The sequence below is a fragment of the Ruditapes philippinarum genome, unplaced genomic scaffold (genome assembly GCF_026571515.1).
Source record: "Ruditapes philippinarum isolate M1 unplaced genomic scaffold, ASM2657151v2 ctg4098_1_1_1_1, whole genome shotgun sequence".
Taxonomy (NCBI): Eukaryota; Metazoa; Mollusca; class Bivalvia; order Venerida; family Veneridae; genus Ruditapes; species Ruditapes philippinarum.
In genome coordinates, this window is record NW_026860239.1 from 33635 (window position 1) to 60012 (window position 26378).

At 32.4% G+C, this 26378-nt stretch overlaps 1 protein-coding gene across 1 annotated transcript in view; it reads left to right on the forward strand.

Moving 5' to 3' along the window:
• Positions 1 to 203: 203 nt before the first annotated feature.
• LOC132759340 (calpain-15-like) overlaps positions 204 to 26378 on the forward strand; it is a 54207-nt gene continuing 28032 nt past the window's right edge. Inside the window, exons 1-4 of the mRNA XM_060751096.1 lie at positions 204 to 288; positions 20473 to 20579; positions 23134 to 25366; positions 26074 to 26297. Coding sequence (XP_060607079.1) covers positions 23165 to 25366; positions 26074 to 26297 — 2426 coding nt within the window. The 5' untranslated portion in view covers positions 204 to 288; positions 20473 to 20579; positions 23134 to 23164. The remainder of the gene's footprint in view (positions 289 to 20472; positions 20580 to 23133; positions 25367 to 26073; positions 26298 to 26378) is intronic.

A 26378-nucleotide genomic window follows, 5' to 3' on the forward strand; every position in this document is an offset into this window, starting at 1 on the left:
AACCTTTGTTTAACATTATCTTCAAAGTTAAAATGCAGCTGTCACTTTTAAAAGCATGTAAATAAGTGAAATAATGCCAAAATTGTAAAAATTTGTTCCAAACTAATTGTTTTTCTTAAAAATGGCTCACACCCGGAAGTACGTCAAGTTGAGAGTAAGTAATTCCTAACGCTATATCTGATTGGACAAAACGAAAGTAGAATATAATTTTATCCAATGAGAAAACTCGTAATAACTGCTTAGTGTTGACTAAAAGTCATAGGTCAAATTGCTGTCAACAGAACAGTTGTAGGTATTTTAATATTTATTTTCTGTTTTGAATTCAGATCGTGTTATTGTAGATGTTTATATTTAGTACATACGGAAGTTAATGAGTGAACCAAAAAAGTAGAAATCGCTTGAATGCTTAAAACAGATTGATTTTCTAAGGTAAAAAATAACTGTGATATGAATGGTTTAGAAATCTTGCTGTTCTAGTAGAATGATTCATACCACGCTGTGTGAGTCAAGCATGGAACATACATGAAGTATTAATTGGATTTATCCTCTTCATCATACTTCCCTGTTTTTGTTATTTTGATTTGAAAGTTCCTGCATGCCAATTTAATTTGTTAAAGGGTAGGCAGCTGAGTCTGGAAATGTTTGTAAGGTGATACATTGTATCAAGTCACTTTTATTCTACTGTATATCATGAACATGCCTCCAGAACAACAATCAATATTCATGCACAAAATGAAGTAGCTTCCTGCTTAATTGGTAATAATTGTTTCTAATTTGCATTGGCCATCAAGTCAGAATATAAACAAAACAATCTCATCTGCAGTGATAGTGGCAATAGTGCAGTTAAACACTGTCATTGTCAGGGATGGGCCAAAATTTAGAAAAGAGCATTTTAACACAGACCTGTTTTACACATAAGTAAATATGGTTCTTCAATTAAGAAGTAAAAAGAATTACTTTGTGTTATGTCATTAATAAATAATCTTGCACAATTGCCTTCTGTCAGTATTATAGGTACTTTGATTTAGATTGCTGACCCTTAAAGTTACTTTGTAGATATGTATAATGCAGAAATGAAATGAGCCGCGCCATGACAAAACCAACATAATGGGTTTGCGACAAGCATGGATCCAGACCAGCCTGCGCATCCGCACAGTCTGATCAGGATCCATGCTGTTCGCTTACCAACCCTAGGCTATTACAAGTAGAGAAACTGATAGCAAACAGCATGGATCCTGATCAGGATGCGCAGGCTGGTCTGGATCCATGCTGGTCGCAAACCCATTGTCATGACTCGGCTCAAATACATTTTGATGCATATAGGCAATATATATATATACACAGCATTGAATGTCAAGTTTAAAAAATGTACTGTTCTTCATGCCAAAAAAGTAAAACTACATGTACATGTCAATGAATTAATTTAAAAGAATAAAAGTAACATTAGCATCTCCACTCATACTTTCTTTTTTTGTATAAATTAAAAAAATTATCCTGTCCAGCTTAGCTTTTTTATTTTGTTCACAGAATTTTTTTCAGGTTAAAGCAGCACGCCTCCAGATTCACGCTAATTTTCATGAAAATTTTGAAAATGTATTTATACGTTTGATATTGTGAAATATCCAAAAGGAAACAATGGACTCATTATAAATGGCACTTACAACCAACGTAAATTACCAAAAAGCGGTCAAAATATGCATAAATAGCCCTTACTGCGTTAGTAACTCAGTAGAAATAAAGTTGTAAATACTGCAAAATCAGTCATTAACCGCACATGAGATGTAAAATATTACTTGAATCTTGAATCATATTACTTTTCCTAAAACCGTCTTACATATTTCTCAAGTTTAATTTTATTGATACATTTTGACTCATCTGGAGGAAGCATGCACCTTTAGAAAGTCTTGCATAAATGTAGATCAAGTGATGCATTTAATCAGGATTTTTACAAACAAGTTATTTAGTCCAGACTTACATCAAACGAAATTCCAGTCCCTCAAAAAAATTAGCGAAGTCCCTCTATGGTAGATTTAGATACTGAAATTTTGAAGCCAAATTCCTTACTCAAACCTGGTCAGACTACACAGAAATGTTGGCTAGGCAGCTGGGGTAGGAAAGTTATTATTCCACTAATATGTTACAACGGATTAATAATATCTTTATTTCCTCGAAAAGAAGTAAAAGAAAATCAAAAACAAAAAAAGCTACATATGTACTTAAATAAATGACTTTTATAAATGAAGTTAACATTGACTTTCATCACCTTATCATCATCACAGGGCCAATGTGAAAAATTCTGTTGTAAGTTGACTCATGAATGTTAGACAGTTTAGAATAATGAAAGCTAAAATGTAAAGAAAAATGGCTAGTTAAGTTATACAATTAATTATTTTCATAATAACTCTTCAGACTAGGAGATATTTAACTTCCAAAGTATGTTTCTTACAGATACTTCACTTTTGTTTGTTTTTCTTTAGCGTTGAGGAATTTGCGTTCAATAATATTATTGATTTTTATTGATTTACTCTTCAGCTATAACAATGTAGAGAAAACATGTTTGTAGTTGACAACTGATGAATATATAATATATGAAGAAAGTAAGTCACATGACTACAATTATTATTTTACAATATATAATAATAGTGTGAGTATTAAAGTCCACTCATTAAAACCAGAAGTAAATAAATTATTAATAATAATAATTATAATTAGTTCATAATTGTAATAGTCATGATCACAAAAAATTATAAACTATTAGTCCGTCAGTTGTGTTTTGATCAAAAATAAGAAGCGATATTCTATGAAATGTTGGAAATTACAATGGATTCTGAATCTGTTAGTAATGTAGAGTAAATTGGGAACCCACCAGAAAATTTTCAAATATGCGAGAATCAGTATTAGAAACAAGTTTCACCTATGGCCTAAAAGGAAAGATTAAGACCCGGAGGTTTTCAATATAGTGAAATTTCTGATGAAATTAAATGTATAACGCATCTAAGTTTTATACATTTTCAGTGATGCTTAAAAAACTGTTCAATTTTCATTTCCTGCAGTAAAACCTTCCATTATTTGGAAATATTGTTAAATATTAAAATGTTTAGTCTCATGTCAGGAGGATAACAGTTCCGTATAAATTACAGGAACTTAACTATTTATCTATTTCTCAGTATAATATTATTCAGGTTAGAAATTGTTTTAACCAAGTAGTTTGACCTTTTGTAATATGAAAGTAAAGTTAATTATTTGTTCTGACCTTCAAGAAGAAGGTGAAATGTAAAGGTCACAGTTGTTAAATATTAATATATCCATGTCTTTACATACATTATTATAAACTGTCAAAGGTCAAAAACATTTCATTTTTGTGCCCCCACGTTAGTGGCGGGCATTTAGATTTACCCTTGTCCGTCCTTCCGTCCGTCCGTCCGTTCACTTTTGTGTCGCACTTAACTCAAAAAGTATTTGACCTAGAGTCATGAAACTTTACAGGAATGTTGATCAGCATCTGTAGTTGTGCACCTGGGTATTTTGGTCTGGATATTTTTAGTATTTTCAGAGTTATTGCCCTTGACTTAGTAAAATTTTGCAATTTTCACTTGTGTCGCATGTAACTCAAAAAGTATTTGACCTACAGTCATGAAACTTTACAGGAATGTTGATCAGCATGTGTAGTTGTGCACCTGGGTATTTTCGTCTGGATATTTTTAGTATTTTCAGAGTTATTGCCCTTGACTTAGTAAAATTTTGCAATTTTCAACTTGTGTCGCACGTAACTCAAAAAGTATTTGACCTAGAGTCATGAAACTTTACAGGAATGTTGATCAGAATGTGTAGTTGTGCACCTGGGTATTTTCGTGTGCATATTTTTAGTATTTTTAGAGTTATTGCCCTTGACTTAGTAAAATTTTGCAATTTTCAACTTGTGTCGCACATAACTCAAAAAGTATTTGACCTAGAGTCATGAAACTTTACAGGAATGTTGATCAGCATGTGTAGTTGTGCACCTGGGTATTTTCGTCTGGATATTTTTAGTATTTTCAGAGTTATTGCCCTTGACTTAGTAAAATTTGGCAATTTTCAACATGTGTCGCACATAACTCAAAAAGTATTTGACCTAGAGTCATGTAACTTTACAGGAATATTGATTAGCATGTGCAGTTGTGCACCAGGTATTTTCGTCTGGATTTATTTAGTATTTTTAGAGTTATTGCCCTTCACTTAGAAAATTTTTGCAATTTTCAACTTGTGTCGCAAGTTTCTCAAAAAGGATTTGACATAGTCAATAAACCTTATGGGCAGGTTGCTCAGCATATTTTAGATTTGCACCTGGGGTTTCGCTTGTGGATTTATCCAGTATTTGTAGAGTTATTTCCCTTGACTTAGTAAAAAGATTGACAGAACAGTGTTGCGGTGGGGGCACCCGTGTCCTATGGACACATTTCTAGTTTAAGCTATGATTAAGAAAGGGTCAGTATGTGACCTACAAGGTGAAAGGTCATCGTAGAAGTTTGGAGTTGGTTATAGAATTTTATTTGATTCAATGTGGCCATACCACGTGACTTTTCGGATACGGAACACGCCGATTTTTCTCCCGACTCAGGTATGTTTTTTATTCATAACTTATTTATTACTCAACCGATTTTGATGAGATAAGGCGCAGAGTACCCGTAATTATATCAGTTATCCACGGTATATTAAAATTCTGAAAACCTCTGAATGGTTTTTGAGAACATTCGAGTACAGTTTTCTTTTCATAGCCTGGGCCGAGGGGAACGGTACACACTCATTTGGCATAACAGGCGATTTCTAGCAAGTCATATGTTTTTTGACACTATTTCATAGAAAAATACATGTTAAATCTGATATATTTACTATGTCCAACGTATCGAGTGAATGCAGTCATGTTTTAGCATATTTTCATAAAGTGATGTTGAAATGATACGGAACACACTGTTATTTCAAAAGATACGGTACACACACAATTTCTGTCTTTGAAACAATTCTAAAATAAAATATATAAAAAAATTAATTTAAATTATAATGTGACTGATTTTTTTCATAGTTATACATTTTATTAATTTAAACGAGAACCCTGGGACCTGTTTTGCAAAGTATCATTATGCCTACAGTTTGATGTAAACAGGATTATTCAAAACATAAAAGAACATTTTGAGAGTACGTTGCGCAAAATTCGATTTTATATGTTGAGCAACTATAAAATGTTAAAATTTTATGGAGGGATACGGAAGACATTCAAAATTTTGTTTTGTTTTGATTTTCATTTGAAACAATTAGGTATATTCTTTTGGATTATAAAACGAATTATGAAATTCATGGACATCTGTTATGTGCGATTATTATTTCATTTAATTTGTTTGTTCGAATATATAATGACTGTCTAAACGTAGTATGAATATATAAACAACAAGAAGTTAGGAGTAAGTTGGAAATATATGTTCCTTGCAAAATGTTGTTTAAATAATCGAATTTGGAGAAAAAACGCTGGTTTTGATGTAAGTGGATTTTTTTTTAAATCACGGAAAGTTTAAAGTTTTTTTCGGCCACATGATATTTGGTATGAAACATCTGACGGGGTCCCAAACTAACTGCATGTATCTAAATTATCAAATTATCTACATATGGACAAATATATTTCGCAGTTTTACGTGCAATCAAAATTAAAATTTGATAATTTGAAGAACCCATATGGGAACAAGGCCTGTTATATAACGTAACGTAGTTCATACAAGGTAACCTTGTTGCATAATAAAATTACATGTAAGGATATACATGTTAGGAAATTTGGTAAAATTATGCCTATCTTGGACTTTCATTTCAAGATGCATTTAACACTTGAGTTCATGGATATGTGTGCTTGCGTGTTTGTGTTAAAAATAAAATGATATTTTAATAATACCCATTTTGTCAATCAAATGCTATGGATTTTGGAGGCTGCGTTCTGTTTTATATACTACATGAAGTAGGTACGAGACCACAAGTGACTTCGATGTTTCGATTTTTTATGTGAGAAAGTTTTCTTACTACCGTACAGAATGTCGGTCGTTTTACTCAGGTGCCCGTTCGTTCCTTTATTTATACCCAAAGGGGCACTTGTAAAACTCGAAAGTCGCCACATGATAATGTCAGTTTTATGAGCCGTGAAACCAAACCAAAAATGACCTAATTACATGAATTAAAAGTTATTTTTAAAGCTTCATGCCTTTAAACATTAAAAATTTAAGCAATGGCGACTACATTTTTATTTGTTTGGGTCGTCAGACCAAACAAATAATGGTAGCGAAATTTCAGGCTCTGATATGCTTATTTGCAAAATAAGAAAGTAGTCCGAACCCCTGGAAGCGGTTACTTACCTTTATATGTACTCTAACGCTGAAAAAATAAGGGGGGATCACTGTGTTAAGATTGTCAAATGACGGGCGCATTAATTTTCAAGCCTTCTCGGGAGAAGAAAAAGTAGTTCCCGATTGGTCAAAGATTTCAAATATTGTGTAATTCTTTAAAGATATACATGCAATATTAAGCTCCATGATTATTTACATCAGTGTCAAACGAAATTAATAAGGGTTACAAACCCTAATTTAGAATGATATGGTTTTCTTCAGGCTGTTATCTGATAACTTCCCCGTGGTCAAGGGGTTACACGCTCGTTTAGGAAGAGAGATGTCCTGAGTTCAAATCCAAGTTAAGGCAACTCATGTTTTTTTGTTTTTTTTTTTAATTGTTTAAGCCAAATAAACAATGAATTACATATCAGTGTTGCAATAAGCCTTATAGCCAATTTACTACAGTTATGACACTATAAACAACATTGGTGGCACTATACAAAAACAAATTGGTTTACAATCTCACAGCCTTCACCTTTCTGACATTCTGAGACTCAAACAAATTCAGCGCCTTCTGTGATTTGATTTATTAAAAATGGCCATGATATTGCAAAATTGTACCTAATGACTTGCTTATTATTAACAAAATATAAATATATATAAATTGTTATCAAGTAATGATACTTTTCAGCGATTTAGGTCATGACCTTGTTTTATTTTTTCAGGATGAATCAAAAAGACATATCTTACTTCACTTAAACTAAAAGAAATAAAAAACAACAATAAACAACAATAAACACAGCATTATATAACAACATTTTATTTCTATATAGCGCAACTACCTGATTCTGTGAATATCGAAGTGTTTAACATACCCTAGGTGATTTTAAATAGGACAATTACATGGAGGTTGTAAATGTTAAGTGTGATCTCTTGAAATTTGGGCACAAATACATATAAACATTAAAAGTAAGCATTATGATACATTGCAAATCAGGTCCCTGGGTTCTCTTTTAGATTAATAAAATGTATAACTATGAAAAAAATCACTCACATTATAAATGAAATTAAATTTTAATATATTTTATTTTAGAATTATTACAAAGACATAAATTGTGTGTGTACCGTATCTTTTGAAATAACAGTGTGTTCCGTACCATTTCAACATAACTTTATGAAAATATGCTAAAACATCACTGCATTCACTCGATACATTGGACATAGTAAATATATCAGATTTAACATATATTTTTCTATGAAAAAGTGTCAAAAAACATATGACTTGCTAGAAATTGCTTGTTATGACAAATGAGTGTGTACCGTTCCCCTCGGCCCAGGCTATGAAAAGAAAACTGTACTCGAATGTTCTCAAAAACCATTCAGGGGTTTTCAGAATTTTGATATACTATGGATAGCTGATATAATTACGGGTACTCTGCGCCTTATCTGATCAAAATCGGTTGAGTAATAAATAAGTTGTGAATAAAAAACATACCTGAATCGGATGAAAAATCGGCGTGTTCCGTACCCGAAAAGTCACGTGGTATGGCCACATTGTGATTTAAAGATCCTTTAACACAAATCTTTTATGGTTTTATATCATAAATATGATGCTCAAATTAAGATTTATCAATTTTGTAAGTTCCAAAATGCATTATTTATAAAGATATTACCGAATTTAACATTTCATGTAAATAAAGGGAGGTAATAAAAATTTATTTTCTATATATAAGTCAATTTTTTCAATAAGAAATGAATGCATATATTTTAATGATTACATAATTTTATAATATGTACAAATATTTGCAGTATATATTTTACATATTCTTCGATGTTTGAAAATTATTTTATAAGCATAATTATATTTCACTTAAATGTGGTATACAACCTCAATTACAACATACAGGATGTTTAAGGAACATTATATTATGATTTATCCAAATTTTCCATTTTAAGCATAAAATAAGTGGTAAAAATAAAACAGTTTCATCAGTACAAATACAGAACAATTAACAATGATTGTCACCGTTTTTTTTTTCTTGTTTCAGTGAACATTTAAATAAACATCTCTTTTTAACAAAACTTGCATTGTTACAACTGAACATTAGCCCCTTTGAGCCTAGGTGATATCAATTACTTCACAAAATACCCGAGTTCATTGACTTACAATGTACATGAACCCATAAAGGAAATGACATATCGGCGGGTAATGAAATCTATACATTACATACAATTTACATGTATGTATAACCAAGTTGATTTTGCCAATAAAATAAATAAAGAAATACTATGTTATTATTCAGTACAATGACACGGTAAAATAACAAATTACCACATGTACAATGTACATACCGTAATTACACCAAATTGTTATATTTTTAGTTGCATTAAAATCTTGTACTATTTAAATTGATTGATTTTAAGCTTAATTTTTCTTCACCTTATCACACTGTTGTAATGTGTAAGTGATAGTTTTATGTATTCTTTTACTGGTAAGTAATTTTTGTGATTTTTTATGGCATAGAGATGAGTTACATTTTGTATATTTATATATAACACATTTACATTTAAGGTAATAAGGGATGGCAAAAGATTATACTTTTGTAACTAGTGCAGACCAAGATATGATCCAAGCCGGTCTGCACTGTTGGCTTACAAATTTTCTCAATAAATCATCACCTTAGTGCAGTAATGGGTTAACTACTATTGATTAATAGGAGTTAACCTGTTACTGCACTAAGGTGATAAAATGATGAATAGTTTTTATGGACAAGTCCATTTAAGATATTAAGGGTTAAGATAAGAAAATGCAAATTTATCTATTAAGTGGGTTTTTTATGTTCCTTTTGGGTTATTTGACCTTTTTCTTTTTAACACTTTTACAATATACAGACTTAAGATAGTGTATAAATCCATAAAGTTTACCATTTAGTTGTCATTTTATAATAAAAAAACAATCTGTTCTTGTTTTTTTGAACTTACACATTTATATAAAGCATTGAATTAAAAAGAACGTCTCAAAAATGTCATATCCCTGAATTTTTGCATGATGTTCATTAACCTAACAGTGCTCTATGCTTTTTATTGCAAAAAAATGACATTAATAGAGTGTAGAACATAAATTGCATAACCATAAACTGGATTGAATATAAGTCTATATTACCCCCCCCCCCCCCAAACAAAATGTTAATGAAATGCCACAAAAGGTCAGGACAGGGTTTTTTTTCCCTACAAAAGACAATGACATATATATAAGAAAATTTTAATCATTTATCTGTATTGAGGTCGCTATTTTCAGAAAATATTCAATATATAATAGTCATGTGACAACTTAAACTTAATACATTATTAAAGATATATACGCTAATGTATGGTTAATAAATATTTTATGACAACATAATCATGTGAGATTTGGCTTAGATAATCTATTTTTTGACCTGCAGGTAAATTTACTTATTTTTATTATCAATTTCTGTATTTTTTTTATCTTATTGGATAAGTGGTTTATATATTTAGTACACAATGTCTTATTGTAGTTTTAGGTCATTCATTTATTGACCAATTAGAATGACCCAGATATATGGATGAATCTACGGCTTTCCGGTTTTCCGTTTGCGTACTATTTGTACAGGTTTACCAACTATTATTAATAAGTAAGATTTAATCTGATTGGACAGGATATTCAATAATACCTGTATAAACATTTTACATTAATCTTTCTAAGAAATGATTGCTAAATATATGTCTAAAAAAATACCGTCATTTTGAGGTATAAATTTGAAAAAGTTTTATCATTATTGATGTGTTTGAAATATTTTTACAAATATCATCTGATTTAATGCGATGAAAATTTGATGAAAGTTAAAACAGTTTCAGAATTTTATACCAAAAGTTAGTATTATTTTTTATTCTATAATTTTATTCTTGTTTCACCAGTACAGTTGTAATGTACACCTAATTTTTATAATTTATGAAAAATAATTCTACTTTAAAATTCATGGGGGAAATAAAATCTGCAAAATTTAAGAATTGAAAATAAATAATGAAAGCTGAAAGGTAAGGAAATATAAGGGTTTTATTTAAATATGTGACAAAACTTGTAAAAAACGAAAAAAAGAACTTATTTTGCTGTTGGTACTTCAATCATATTAAAAAATTGTAAATTCTGATATATTTTACATTTATAAAACATTCAAAGTTTCATTTGGAATTTGAATATTAAAATTACATAAATGTACTAAATTGTTGGCATGGCTGAGTGGTTAATGCGCCAGACTAGTAATATAAGGATGCTTGGCCTCGTGGGTTCAAAACCCATCAGGGGCAAGCTGTTGTTTCTTTGAAAATTTTACACTCATGGTTTAGTACTGGTTAAAGGAACAGATTTGAAGGTTGTTTCAAAATGCTTATAGCTTCTAACACAATCAAACCAGAATACATTTGTATAAACTAAACTAAATTTATTAAGAACATGTGTGGGTGTAATTGTTATTCTTAAGAAGATTTAGTTTGCTCATCTTAAAGTGTTTTTTTTGTACCTCTGTAAATTCTTATGAATGGTTCTGGTGATATTGACATATCTTTATGTGTCTTAATATTTAGTTACATAATAGTTACATCATCTTTACATCTAAACATAGCAATTTGATCCCTTCATTATTATTTTTTTTTTCTTCAAAAAATGAAGAAAAAAAAATCCTTTCATGACATTGATTAAAAAATTAAAAGAGACTTCTTATGAATAATTTTGTACATTGAACTTTGAATTTAATATAAAAGTGCTTTGGTTAAAAGATCAACCAATTATATTTTACAGGTACATTTATATAATGTAAATAGGTACAATGTTCTACTTTTTTGATTCCAAGGACGTGACAGGTTTATGTTTCAACATTATGTGATGAATTTATCATCAGAGACATTCAAGAAATTGCATGCACTGTCTGAATCTATTGATTTTACTTTACTTTAAGATTGAATTTCTCTGATATTTTAGACAAATTTAATATTCCACAGTAATAAAAATTGATAAGTTAATTTCATTATTAATGTCAGAGAAATTTACAGGTTTTGAGGTCATTGTAGTATTTTTCAAAATGTTGGTTGAGTAATTATTCATGTTTCATTATTCAGCACATTTAGCTCAGTTACTACAAGGTGTATTGCCTGTATCTCCATAAAATATAATGTTCAACACCTTTGGTTCTTTTCCATATGAAGTGGTCACAGATTACCTTTGTGTTGTCAATTTGTTAAAATTCAACCAAATAAAATGATTCATAAACTGTATTCACTGCCAGTGCTTAGATATTTATTCACTTTGCTGACAGTGTTTGATGGCTTTATATTCATTCAGTGCTTGTGCCTAACAATATATTCACTTGACTGCCATTGCCTAGCTATATATTCACTTGACTGCCATTGCCTAGCTATATATTCACTTGACTGCCATTGCCTAGCTATATTTTCACTTGACTTACCTAGCTATATATTCACTTGACTGCCATTGCCTAGCTATATATTCACTTGACTGCCATTGCCTAGCAAAACATGTTTATTTACATTTACTTGACTTCCATTACCTAGCTATATATTCACTTGACTACCATTGTCTACCTATATATTCAATTGACTGCCATTGTCTAGCTATATATTCTCTTGACTGCCATTGCCTATCTAGCTTTATATTCACTTGACTGCCATTGTCTAGCTATATATTCACTTGACTGCCATTGCCTAGCTATATATTCACTTGACTGTCATTGCCTAGCTATATATTCACTTGACTGTCATTGCCTAGCTTTATATTCACTTGAATGTCATTGCCTAGCTATATATTTACTTGACTGTCATTGTCTAGCTTTATATTCACTTGACTGCCATTGTCTAGCTATATATTCACTTGACTGTCATTGTCTAGCTATATATTCACTTGACTGTCATTGCCTAGCTATATATTCACTTGACTGTCATTGCCTAGCTATATATTCACTTGACTGTCATTGCCTAGCTATATATTCAATTGACTGCCATTGCCTAGCGATATATTCAATTGACTGCTATTGCCTATCTATATATTCACTTGACTGCCATTGCCCTAAGCTATATATTCACTTGACTGTCATTGCCTAGCTTTATATTCAATTGACTGTCATTGCCTGGCTATATATTCACTTGACTGCCATTGCCTAGCTATTTATTCACTTGACTGTCATTGCCTAGCTATATATTCTATTGACTGTCATTGCCTAGCTATATATTCACTTGACTGCCATTGCCTAGTTATTTATTCAATTGACTGCCATTGCCTAGCTATATATTCAATTGACGGTCATAATACCTAGCTATATATTCACTTGACTGCTGATTGTCTAGCTATTTATTCAATTGACTGTCATTGGCTAGCTATATATTCAATTGACTACCATTTCCTAGCTATTTATTAAATTGAATGTCATTTCCTAGCTTTATATTAACTTGACTTTCATTGCCTAGCTATATATTCACTTGACTGCCATTGCCTAGCTATATATTCAATTGACTGTCATAATGCCTAGCTATATATTCACTTGACTGCTGATTGCCTAGCTATTTATTCACTTGACTGCCATTGCCTAGCTATTTATTCACTTGACTGTCATTACCTAGCTATATATTCTCTTGACTGTCATTGCCTAGCTATATATTCACTTGAATGTCATTGCCTAGCTTTATATTCACTTGACTGTCATTGCCTAGCTATATATTCAGTTGACTACCATAGCCTAGCTATTTATTCACTTGACTGCTATTGCCTAGCTATATATTCTCTTGACTGCCATTACCTAGCTATATATTCTCTTGACTGCGATTGCCTAGCTATATATTCAATTGACTGCTATTGCCTAGCTATATATTCACTTGACTGCCATTGCCTAGCGATATATTCACTTGACTGCCCTTGCCTAGTTATATATTCACTTGACTGTCATTGCCTAGCTATATATTCAATTGACTGCCATTGCCTAGCTATATATTCACTTGACTGGCATTGCCAAGCTATATATTCAATTGACTGCTATTGCCTAGCTATATATTCACTTGACTGTTTTTGCCTAGCTATATATTCACTTGACTGCCATTGCCTAGCGATATATTCACTTGACTGATTTTGCCTAGCTATATATTATCACTTGACTGCCATTGCCTAGCGATATATTCACTTGACTGTCATTGCCTAGCTATATATTCAATTGACTGTCATTGCCTAGCGATATATTCACTTGACTGTCATTGCCTAGCTATATATTCACTTGACTGTCATTGCCTAGCTATATATTCACTTGACTGTCATTGCCTAGATATATGCTCATTTTAGTGCCTTACTATTATATCACTTCTTAGCTATATATTCACAATGCTTGCTTTCTTTAATTTTCATTTGTTATGAGCCCCAAATTACCTAAAGTTAAATTCCAAACACCCCAAAATCAAAACCCGGGCTTTTTTGGCTCTCTTTTTTGATAATACTAATTATTCGAAATTTAATTTTACAGATTTTAAAAAGTTTTTAAAATCTCTGTTACACATCCACACTTCCTTGATGGTATCATCATGTACTGTTGTATAGATTATACTTAAATATGCTACCTTATTTCAAGGCCCTTTGATCAATTTGTACATTAAAACAATATTTAAATAACTTTAATGATTCAAAAACTTAAAATATTCTTGTTAAATCATAAAATTATAAAATAATTGTCACAGTAAATTATTAACGGGATCATATTAACAAATTAACGGGATCACAATGGTTTGGATGTTAATAAATTATCATATTGAAATCATCTTAATTAGCATTTAATTGATGAATCCCGGCACAGGTTTTATTTGTCAGTATGACTGAAATAGTAATGTCCCACCCAGTTCATGACATTCTGGAAGGGTGAATTAATTTCATAATGGTATATGCCTTCAAATGTCAAAACTGCATTGATGAAAGTTACTGAATGAAATGGTGACAATGTGTTTACAAATTAGGTCAAATTGCACAATGAAATATTTTGTAGACTTCCTCAGCAAAGTGATTTAACCGAAACTGAAAATGATGTGTTTGCCACCATTATAGATCAGAGCCATCCTGCACTTCTGTACAGACTTTCCAAGGGTCTATACTGTTTGTATTTTGATTTTGAAATTCTTTAAAAATTCTATAAATTAACTGTTCAAATTCAAATCAGGACAAAATTCATTATGAAAATATTGCAGGTTAATGGATCAAGGTGTATTTGTTTGCACCTCACCTTAAGTAATTCAATTACATTTGTAGTTTTAAATCAGGTAACTGTTCAAGTTACAAGTTTAGAAAGTCCCATCGGATGATCGCTAATGTAACCTGTACGAGAAGTTATTCTTATACCATTAACTTTTTATACGCCCGTTTGAAAAACGGGACGTATTATGGGAACGCCCCTGGCGGGCGGGCGGTTGGGCGGGCGGGCGGCGTCCAATTTTGTCCGGAGCATATCTCCTACATGTATGGAGGGATTTTAATGAAACTTCATAGAAATGTTCACCACTATGAGGAGCAGTGTCGCGCACATGAACCAGGTCTCTAGGTCAAAGGTCAAGGTCACACTTAGAGCTCATTGAAAAACGCTTGTCTGGAGCAAAACTTCCACATGCATAGAGGGATTTCAATATAACTTGGCACAAATGTTCACCATTGTGAGGCGGAGTGTTGCGCGCAAAATTTAGGTCCTTGCGGCCAAGGTCAAGGTCACACATAGAGGTCAAAGTTTAGATAAAAATATGAAGATGTGCATAGGGACGATTTAATCATCATTTATTGAGGGATTGTAACACAAATGGTTATTATCATGACTACAGCTGTGACACATGTACTTTAGGTCAATATATGCAAGGTCAAGGTCACTAAAGATGGTGAAATATCCAGATTTTGTCTGGAGCATATCTCCTACATGTATGGAAGAATTTTTATAATACTTTAGGAATTGGAAATGTTCACCACCATGATATGTATTGCTCCATGCATGATCCAGGTCTCCAGGTCAAAGGTCAAGGTCACACTTAGAGCTCATTGAAAAACGCTTGTCCGGAGCAAAACTTCTACATTCATAGGGGGATTTCGATATAACTTGGCACAAATGTTCACCATTTTGAGGCTGAGTGTCGCACGCAAAATTCAGATCCCTGCGATCAAAGTCAAGGTTACACATAGAGGTCAAAGTTCAGATAAAAATTTGAAGATGTGTATAGGGACCATTTAGTCATCATTTATTGATGGATTGTAGCACAAATGGTAACTATCATGACTACAGGTGTGACACATATAATTTAGGTTAATATTTGCAAGGTCAAGGTCACTGGAGATGATTAAATATCCAGATGTTGTCCGGAGCATATTTTCTACATGCATGGAGGAATTTTAATGTTACTTTATAGAATTGTTCACCACCATGAGACGTAGTGCCCTGCACATGAACCAAGTCTCTAGGTCAAAGGTGAAGGTCACAGTTAGAGCTCATAGAAAAACGCTTGTCTGGAGCAAAACTTCTACATGCATAGAGGGATTTCAATATAATTTGGCACAAATAAACATCATTGTGAGGCTGAGTGCCGTGCATAAAATTCAGGTCCCTGCGACCAAGGTCAAGGTCACACATCCTGTGCATATCTTCCCTACTGATTTGTTTTAAGGTTCATTTAACAACACAGTGCCAAGAATAAAAACTTGCTTGCTAGATAACACTTATCCATAATGCCCCCATCTCCATCTAAAGCTTTCGTAAACGGGCGTATTTTGTGACTATGGCACCCTTGTTACCTCTTGAATTTGTATAATTACTTCCCCCTGATTTGAATCTATAAGCAGTCAATTTAATGATGAAGTGTTTTCTATTTGGATATACAAAAACAAGAGCTGCCAACAGTATCTGCTCAAACTGAATGGAAGTGCAGGCTGGCCAGTGGCTCTATAGTCTATGAAGACTGACAACTTTTCTGAGATTTTAGACACATTAAAAAAATATCATGTGTAAACAACAACAACAGTAGTTCTTACAAATTTATTGCCTATTTTACATTATTTTCTTAATTGATTTATAATTTATTATTTGAGTTGACAATTTACAATCAATCACAGTGACAAGACAGTGTGAATGAAATATTTAAATTTGGTCTGAATTGATCTGACATACACATATATATACTGTACATTATTTGCATTTATTAAAGGTACATTGTGTAAGGTACTAGACTAAATTATTAATGTACAATGTGTTTGATAAATATTATGAGCAAGAAAATGAACAAAACTCAAAGTTCTTATATTTTACCAAAATGACTGTTTGATTATTACCATTAAAACTTTTAATTGCCATTATTGACAGACACTTTTTGGTGGAGTATTGCCTTAGATGCTTTGAACCGGAAAATTTAAACTTTAATTTACAATTTTAATATTTAAATTACACATACAGTAGAGTTAAATACGAACAGTTTCACTTTCAGAACTTGAAAATAACAAATGTTATTATATAATCAGGAAGTAAACAAATTTTGGTATAAATTCAAAAAATTTCATCATAAATAAAACACAGTTTTAGTTACAGATATAGTTGTATATCCAGAACTCAGTAGATGTTGTTTTTTGAAAGCTTAACTCCTCAGGTACAAACAAACGTTTGCTCTGTTATAGCTTCACAGTGCACTACCATTCACAATAGATAAGTCATCCTGTTTGCACCTATTCTCAAAATTGTCACTGTACAGGTGAAATGTATCCTGGATTCGCTAGGAAAACCTAAAATGAGCCGTGTCATGACAAAACCAACATAATGGTTTTGCGACCAGCATGGATCCAAACCAGCCTGCCCATCCGCGCAGTCTGATCAGGATCCATGCTTTTCGCCTACAAACCCTATTACAAGTAGAGAAACTGATAGCGAACAGCATGGATCCTGATCAGACTGCGCGGATGCGCAGGCTGGTCTGGATCCATGCTGTTCGCAAAACCATTATGTTGGTTTTGTCATGACATGGCTCAAATATTCTTAATAGATGAATAGATGTTATACGGAATTTGGCAAATGTGGGTTTTTCCAAGCTAATTGCGGAGTACAAACAAAATTTACTATTAAAGCTTTAAGGTACACAACCTGTAACAATAGATTAGTCAACCCTATTGTATTTATTTTCAAAGCTGTAACTGTAAAAGTTTGTTTGTACCCCTGGATTAGTTGGGAAAAACCCAAAATATTCTTAATTCCGGAGTAATTAAGTCAACATAATCTACTTGTAATATCAATATGAACATGCATATATTAAGACACAGAATGCTGTGCTTTTATAAACTTTACTGATTATAATTTATCAATCAATATTTAAATCCACCTGTGTATTTTAAACTTAAAATTTCAAAATAAAGATTTTTTGAAAAGAAGACCTTTTAGATGGACAACTTTAGAAATACATATTTGGAAGAGCACCTTTAAAGATAAATATTAGGTGTAAAACCTTTAAAGATTTCAGCATAGTAACTGCAGTTGCCACAAAACTGTTTTTCAGCATGTAGGTTCTTTTTTAAAAAGTTTGTATACTAGTAATTATATATATTGAAACAGGATACTGTTGTTATAGTGTTTACAAATATAATGAATATATAAAATGACAGATACATTTGAAAAATAAAACCTGATGTATTTTGCCAGTGGAATGAAAATGTTAATGTGTCATTCAAAGGATACTTTTCTTACATGTTAAGTATGAATTATTTTTCTGATATATTTACATGTATATGAAAATTTTCAGTTGAGTTTTTGAGGATTGGAATTGGGTGTTTTTTTGCCATTAGTGGTTAAAGTTGCTGATATTTTAATCACTTGCAAATTGCAACTGTCTGCCCAAATTCCGTAACAACAGGTTTTTTTTAGATTCTTTCATGTGGGGGAACTATCTGTAGTCAGTGGTTCTACTCAGGTTTCCCTTTCAAGCTTCAGGTTCTACTCAGGTTGTTCTACTCAGGATCACACACAAGCTTGGTTCTTCTCAGGTTCCCATTCAAGCTTCATGTTCTACTCAGGTTGTTCTACTCAGGTTCACACACAAGCTTGGTCCTACTCTGATTCCCACACAAGCTTGGTTCTACTCAGGTTGTTCTACTCAGGTTCACACACAAGCTTGGTTCTACCCTGAGGTTCCCACACATGCTTGGTTCTACCCTGAGGTTCCCACACAAGCTTGGTTCTACCCTGAGGTTCCCACACAAGCTTGGTTCTACCCTGAGGTTCCCACACAAGCTTGGTTCTACCCTGAGGTTCCCACACATGCTTGGTTCTACCCTGAGGTTCCCACACAAGCTTGGTTCTACCCTGAGGTTCCCACACAAGCTTGGTTCTACCCTGAGGTTCACACACAAGCTTGGTTCTACCCTGAGGTTCCCACACATGCTTGGTTCTACTCAGGTGAAATAATACACACAAAAGTATATCTGAGGTCTGCCTTACTGCCAGTAAAGCTGAAAAGGCATAAGATATTGGCAGTGTAATTTATAAATCTAGCCAAATTAAAACAACTAAAACAAATAGAAATCACATTTTTTCTGAGTAAAAGCTTACATTTATGACCTTATAAGGTTAGTTGTTAAGTGTGTATGCAAAATATAATGGTAGAAAGTCAATTTAGTAGTAATTATGACTTTGACAGTGTTTTTCATGGACTTACATGTAAATAAATCCAAAGGCATAAGAATTTTAGGTTGTACAGTGACAAAAGTGGCATTATCTAATTAAGCTTACTTTTAAACATTTTACCATTTTAAATTCTTAACCTTCAACAATTTTGGAACTGTCTGTTTTGAAGAATTTTGAGTTACCAAAATAAAAAATTAGTTAAAAAGTTAGTAAAAAAATTAGTTAAAAAGTTAGTCAACCAACAGTATATAGAGCCTGGTCAAACTACAAGAATCCTGCAATGCACAGGCTTGCTTTGCTCGATATAAGTGGCAAAAGCTTATCATTTTCCGGTTCCAGGGAGTTAAGAGTTTTTCAATGAATATACCCTCTATTACTGTTTATTCATTCTTTTTATGAATGTAAAAATTTATGGCCATTTTATGATTTATATTTTTAAAATTTGTCCGGACTACTTCTCCTATACCTCTAATGCAATTTCAATGGACTTTAACATGATTAATTGGTAGCTCAAGTACTTGTGCATATGACACGGTTGTTCCGGTTGAATGATTTTTGGCTGAGTTATGGCCCTTGAATAAAAAAAGTGCATATTTCCCAGTTTACATGCAATTGGCTATCATGAGCTGCTGGTTGCTCTTCTTGCATACCAGACTGATGTTTAGGATGGCATCACTAAGGCATTATAAATGACATTATTGTAAATCATACACTGCTATAATTATGTAAAAAATCAAGACAACAGTTACATATTTTAGTAATAGTTTTGACGAAAATATGTCTTCACAACATATAAAAATAACATAACAACATGGTAGCAATTTTTACATTTAGCATACCTTAATAAATATATTGATCAAAATGTACATTTAAAGTAAAGTAGAATACAGACATGTTCTTACAGTTTTGATAAGAATATCTGTCCGTTGGGTACCCCACCCCCCACCCTCATGGGTGGTAACTCTTAGGCAAGCCAATGAGCAGGTACTGTCAGTCATAACAAATAACTACAACACATGATAGATATTATCATTATGATTCCTTCCCAGTTTTATTATTTGATAGGAAACAATATTTTTTTGTGCCAATAAATAACAAAATATTTTACTAAAAACTTAAAAATACTTACACAAAAATAAAAGTTGAAAGATTTGTACTTAAATTATAAATCAATTTCAGAGGACATTGTTGTGTGATTTTTTGTTTGTTGTTTTATATTTACGACAATACATGATTGTCATGATTGTTTCGTTCTGACATTATCACTGATTTCTTATCATTAACCAAATATGGATTTCTTTACTTTTACTGAAATAGGAAGTTCATAAAAGAACTTTATACTGTAAGTTTTATCATAGTGATTTATATCAACCAATTATTGATAATGAGCTTTAGTGGATAACATATCTCTAAATTTTTGATAAATTTTGATTTTTCAGATGGCAGAAAAAATCAAACCTAAAGGTCACAGCGGACAAAAATTTCGCAAACGAGGAACTTAATTAAATGAAGTTAGCAAAGCAGTTTTAGAAGAAGAAAAAATCGGGTATGTAAATACGTTATTATATTTAGAATTTAGATTTTTATCTTTCGTTGAAAAATATGTACCAAGTTTCAGTATTGTTTCTCAGAAATGAAAAAGAAAAATTGTGTCAATAATTACATATAATGTATACATTAACATGGATATATTTTTTGTTTGCTTGATTTTTGTAGTTAGGTAAGTCAGGTTAGTAATTTAATTAATACTCTAGTGAAACTGAAATTCTCTGCAGGTTGTTTGAGGTACAAAGTTAATGTAAATGTTTAAACGTAGAGGCATGAAAATTTTGTAAGATGTTTTACTTTCATTATTCAATACTGAGAAATATGTTAAGTTACTTCTCAAAGCAATGTAAAGTAAACAATATATGTACATAGTTACTTTTTGCAAGCCATTAACCACTTTTGATGTCAACCTAACAACATATTTTCATTTTTATTCGATTTCTATACTCTATTTGAATAGAGTTAACATTTTTTACAAATGATGCAATACTTAATATTTGTGAATTTTAAGCAACCTTTAAACAAAATGAATGAAAATGATAATAAGAAGCAAACAGTATTGAATCTGATCAAACAAATGAAAGTGCAGACCAGTAGACTGATCTGATCAGACTGTTTGAAAGTGCAGACCAGTAAACTGATCTTGTCAGGCAGCATGGAATTGCAGACCAGTAAACTGATCTGATCAAACAGAAAGAATTGCTGCCCGGTCTATTGATCTGACCCTATACTTAAAGCTCAGGCAATACAGTATTTCCACCAGTATTCATATTGGTGATATAATTGTTTTTTATGTGATGGACTATAATGGTTTGTAAGTAATATTGGACTGAAATTAGGTCACCATAGCTGAAACTGAAAGTAGAAAAATGAATGGGTGATAACCTTAGTTTACTCAGTATTGAGGCGCTGATAATAAATAAAATATTTTGGTGTATTAGTAGATTATGAAGAGATCAAGGTTATCTTTGTAACCCAGGCCCTATTGGCTAAGCTCAGGGTCATTATAATTATTGATAAAAATTTTGAAAAAGGTTAACTTTATATAGGATTAATTGTTTTTTAAAATTTTATCAGTTTTTCTTTCTCCACAACATTGATGCAAGGGTTTCCATTGTCAAGAAGTTAACGTCTTTGACTTCATGATCCGCACTGTTGGCTATTCAGTCTGTACATATTTTGAAAATTTCACTTTTGATATTATGACAAATCGTTTTGTCCAGTTTGAAAGATGCACAAGGCCATTTTAGATATAAAAGTGTGGTAAGGGTTCAAAAATGTAATTAGTCCCCTACCGGTTTACCGGAGGGGACTTTAGGTTTACCCTCCGTCCGTCTGTCCGTCCGTCCGTCCGTCCGTCAGTCCGTCCGTCTGTCCGTCCGTCAGTCCGTCCGTCCACAAAACTGGATCCCGCGATAACGCAAAAAGTACTGAAAATATTTTAATGAAACTTGATATATGGATAGATGGCAGTATGGAGATTATGCACGTCTTTTTCTTTTCTTCCTATGTTAAAAATTCTGGTTGCTATGGCAACAAATAGACTGAAAATATGGCAAATTTTACACATAACCTGGATCCCGCGATTACGCAAAAAGTACTGAAAATATTTTTATGAAACTTGATATATAGATCGATGGCAGTATGGAGATTATGCACGTCTTTTTCTTTCCTTCCTATGTTGAAAATTCTGGTTGCTATGGCAACAAATAGACTGAAAATATGGCAAATTTTACACATAACCTGGATCCAGTGATAACACAAAAAGTACTGAAAATATGTTTATGAAACTTGACATATGGGTAGATGGCGGTATAGAAATTATGCACATTCTTTTCTTATCTTCCTATGTTGAAAATTCTTGTTGCTATGGCAACAAATAGACTGAATTTCAAGATTTCTGATTCTAGTTTTTAAGTTTTTTCACTATAAGTTCTTTATTTCTTAAGGTATTTTCTTCAAACTTTAAATATAAGTTGCTTGTCATCAACCACATCATATGTGACAAGGTTTACAACTCTAGGACAAAATTTTTCAGAATTACCTCCCTTGAACTTAAAATTTTCATGAAAAAAAAACATTGTTTTTTTAATAACTTCTTTTTCTGAATGTATCTACTTCAAACTTCATATAAATGTTTCTTATTATCACTCAACATTTATGAGTGTTCAATACTCTAGCAAGACTATTTCCAGAATTATGCCCCTTTTGAACTTAGACTTTTTTTGAGAAATTGGTAATGTTTACTCCAACTTCTTCAATCATGATAGGATTTTAAAAATGTTATATTTTGATAACAGGGATGTTTAAAAAATAAATTTAGAGTGTCCTTCAGTCCGTCTGTCTGTACATTAAAACTGTTTCCTGTGATCACTTTTAAAGAACTTTTTCGACAAATTTACTTAAAATAGGAACCTAAGTGAATGGCCAATGGCCCTTCAGAATGTTGCTTGGGCTCTTACTGGTAGGGGACTAATGGATTGCTTGCAATACTATGATAATTGCTTGTTTATTGCTTATTTTTATGAAAGCAAATGTAAATTATGTTTCAGACAGAACTAAAGGACATAAATAAAAGCTGTGATGGATGAAGAACTTGTGAACTGGAGCTGTAGAACCTGTACCTTTATCAATTCCTTCGCCCAAAATGTCTGTGAAATGTGTCAAACTAAAATGCCTGACATACCTGAAAATGTGCCCAAAGTTTTTAAAACTAGTGAGTTCAACTCCTCTAACCATTTACCTAGAGTTTTTAAAGGTGTTGACCCAAGGTCAAGCTCACCAGAAATACCTCCAAAAGTGTTTAAAGGTGTTAAAATTGAGGGAAATAAAGCACCAGGTGTAGATGTAATTGATGGAGTTGGAGCAGTTGAGACTGCTAAGGCAGATGATAAGAAAATAACTAATGGTAATTCAGAATCTGGTGCAAGCAAAAGTAAAGACGCAAATTCAAAAGAAGCAGTAAAAGAAAAGAAACCTGTAGGAAAAGTTACTGATAATGCTGGAGGAGCTAAGAAAAAGACAAGCCCTGGAACATCAGCAGTTAAAGGAAGAGCTGCAGGAGATACTAGTAAAGAAAGTAAAGGCAAAGAGATTAATAGTGATAAACTGAAGAAAGTGAATAAGGTTGTGACTCCTCCAAGTAAATCTGAACTTCCGAAAGTTGCAAAGAGCACTCCTGGTAAACATAAAGCAGGTGAGAGTCCACCTATAGTTGAAGATGACTATAAATGGGTTTGTCCAAATTCTACCTGTAATGTACACAATGATGTGTACTTTGACAGTTGTATATGCTGTCATACAAATAAAACAGCAAATGTGATAATGATTAAACAAGATAAATCAGAGAAGCGAGTCAAACCAAATGAGCCTGTTAAAACTGGTAAAGACAAAGTTGATATAAAAAGTAATGGAAGTGACAAGAAAGGAAACAGTGAAACTGATCTTAAACAAGATACAAAAGTTGATGATAACAAAGGGGCTTTAAAAGAAGAGGAAGAAAATTGGTCATGTAAAAGATGTACTTTTAAAAATTCAAAAGCTGCTCTGAAATGTAAAATGTGTGAAGCTCCAAAAAAATCAAATATTCCAAGTCCAGATGAAATTCCAACTGATATTGATTACTCCAAATTCCCCCCTTCAACTTCACCAGTTTCTCCAAATAAGGAAAAAACTGACAGGCGCAATATTGTGAATTTGAATAGTGAAGAAGCTGGAGGTGCTAGACCCAAAGTAGTGAATGGTGCAAAAACAGGGGAAAATGTTGATCTAGATACAGAGGAATGGAAATGTGATAAATGTACATTTTCTTGTAATCCTTCATTTAGTGAAAGATGTACAAAATGTGAAAAGGGACTTAGACCATCTAAATATAAGAAGAGTTCCCCTAAAACTATTGACAGTGACAAGCCACCTAAAGACCCTCCTAAAGTCCCAGAAAGACTTAAAACCAATGGCAAAGGCATAAAAGAAAATGGTAAACCAACTATCCCCAGCAGAGCTCCAGTTGCTGGAAAAAAGCCTGTTGCAAAACCAACAAATACCAAAACTGTAATTCCACCTCCTAAGCCATCAACCTCTGGTGTGCAAAAACAATCCCCTGATAAGATTGAGAAAAATGCGGAGGAGAGCAAAAATTGGAAATGCTCCAAATGTACCTTTGAAAATCCAAGCTCACAGCTGGTTTGTAAAATGTGTGACCTCAGTAAAAGTATAAAAATAAAGGAAGGTGACTGGGTTTGTTTGACTTGTACTCTTATAAATGCTGTGTCAGAAACTTCATGTACAGCATGTGGTACGAAAAAGGACTTAAAACCTGCAGTAACTGGTGACAATAAGAAACCTGAAGACAAAGAAACAGGTAAAAGTGCTAATGCTGGTAAGGCAGCAAATGTTGGAAAAGATTCTAAAGATAATAAAGAAGTGATTGAGGTAGATACACCAGAAACAAATGTGAAAGAGAAAAGAATTGTTAAAAAAGGAGCTAGTAAAGAGCAAGTTAATCAGCAAAAAGGAAAAGATAAAGTCCCAAAGAAAACTGATAAAATGACAGGAAAGCAGTGTTCAGTCTGCACTGTTATGAACTCTAAATCTACAGGAGAGTGTAAAGTGTGTGGTTACGATCTAGAAATAGGTAAAGGGGACACGACTGAGTCATTGTGCGGGACGATAAGACCGAGACATACTTTACAGCGCCAGCAGTCCGTCTCTTTCATTGAGCTGAGGGATATTGAGGACCAAGAGGCCTTAGAGCTGTGGCAAAACATACGATTCTTCTGTAAACAGGTGAGATAAAAATTCCAAATGTATGATACAATGACGGTTTTGCACTACTTTTGATATGAAAGTAAGATTATAGCATTATTTTTCTTGAAGCTGTATGAAAAAGCCAAGTTTTAAATACAAATGTATAATGGATACTTGTGCCCCTGAAATGTTTGCAAATTGATCTTTATCTTTCAATTAATATACTTGTTAGTGCAGTTAGTTCATGAAAATATAATTGTGCTAAAGGCAACATTGAAATTAAAGCAATTTTCATTGTGCACAATATCTGTATCTAAAAATGACATTATGCTAATTTTGTCACTGTCATGTTAAGCGCTGAGTAAGTTACATATTTCAAAAGTTTGATCATTATTTGATAATGACAAATGATGAGGATAAAATATTAAAAAAAGACTGCCATACTTTTATCAATTACCGATTTTCGAGGGATATTTATTGAATTTTCAGTAGAAAACCAGTCCTTGGTCATAAGATTATTCAAATAATGAAAATCATAAAATTAAAAACAAATATGACAAAATGTAAAATTAAGTTTGAATTTTGCTTGTACACTTCACATTTTCACTTGTATGGGAAGAATGTCACTACAGTTTTGTTTTTCCCTTTGAACAATTTCAGACCATGATTACTAGTTCTAAGAGACCACTTTTGGATATTAACCATTCATATAAGGAATTTAAATATATGTTGTTTTTTAATTTCAGAATAAAGAAAAGTTTGTTGATGATTCATTTCCACCAGTCGACAAATCTTTGTATAAAGACCCTAGTAGTTCGTTAGCTCGCCATTTAGTTCAGTGGTTACGCTGTGATAAGATTCAGTCGCATCGCTCTGAAGACAAGGTGCCGTGGGTTGTTTATAGAACGCCAATGCCAGATGACATATCACAGGGAGAATTAGGGAATTGTTGTAAATATTGTAATTTTGAGTGATATTCGCTTTCTACTTCATTAAAGCAAAGATCATATTCCATGATTAGCTTAGGCTTTGATAAACCATTGAATGATAT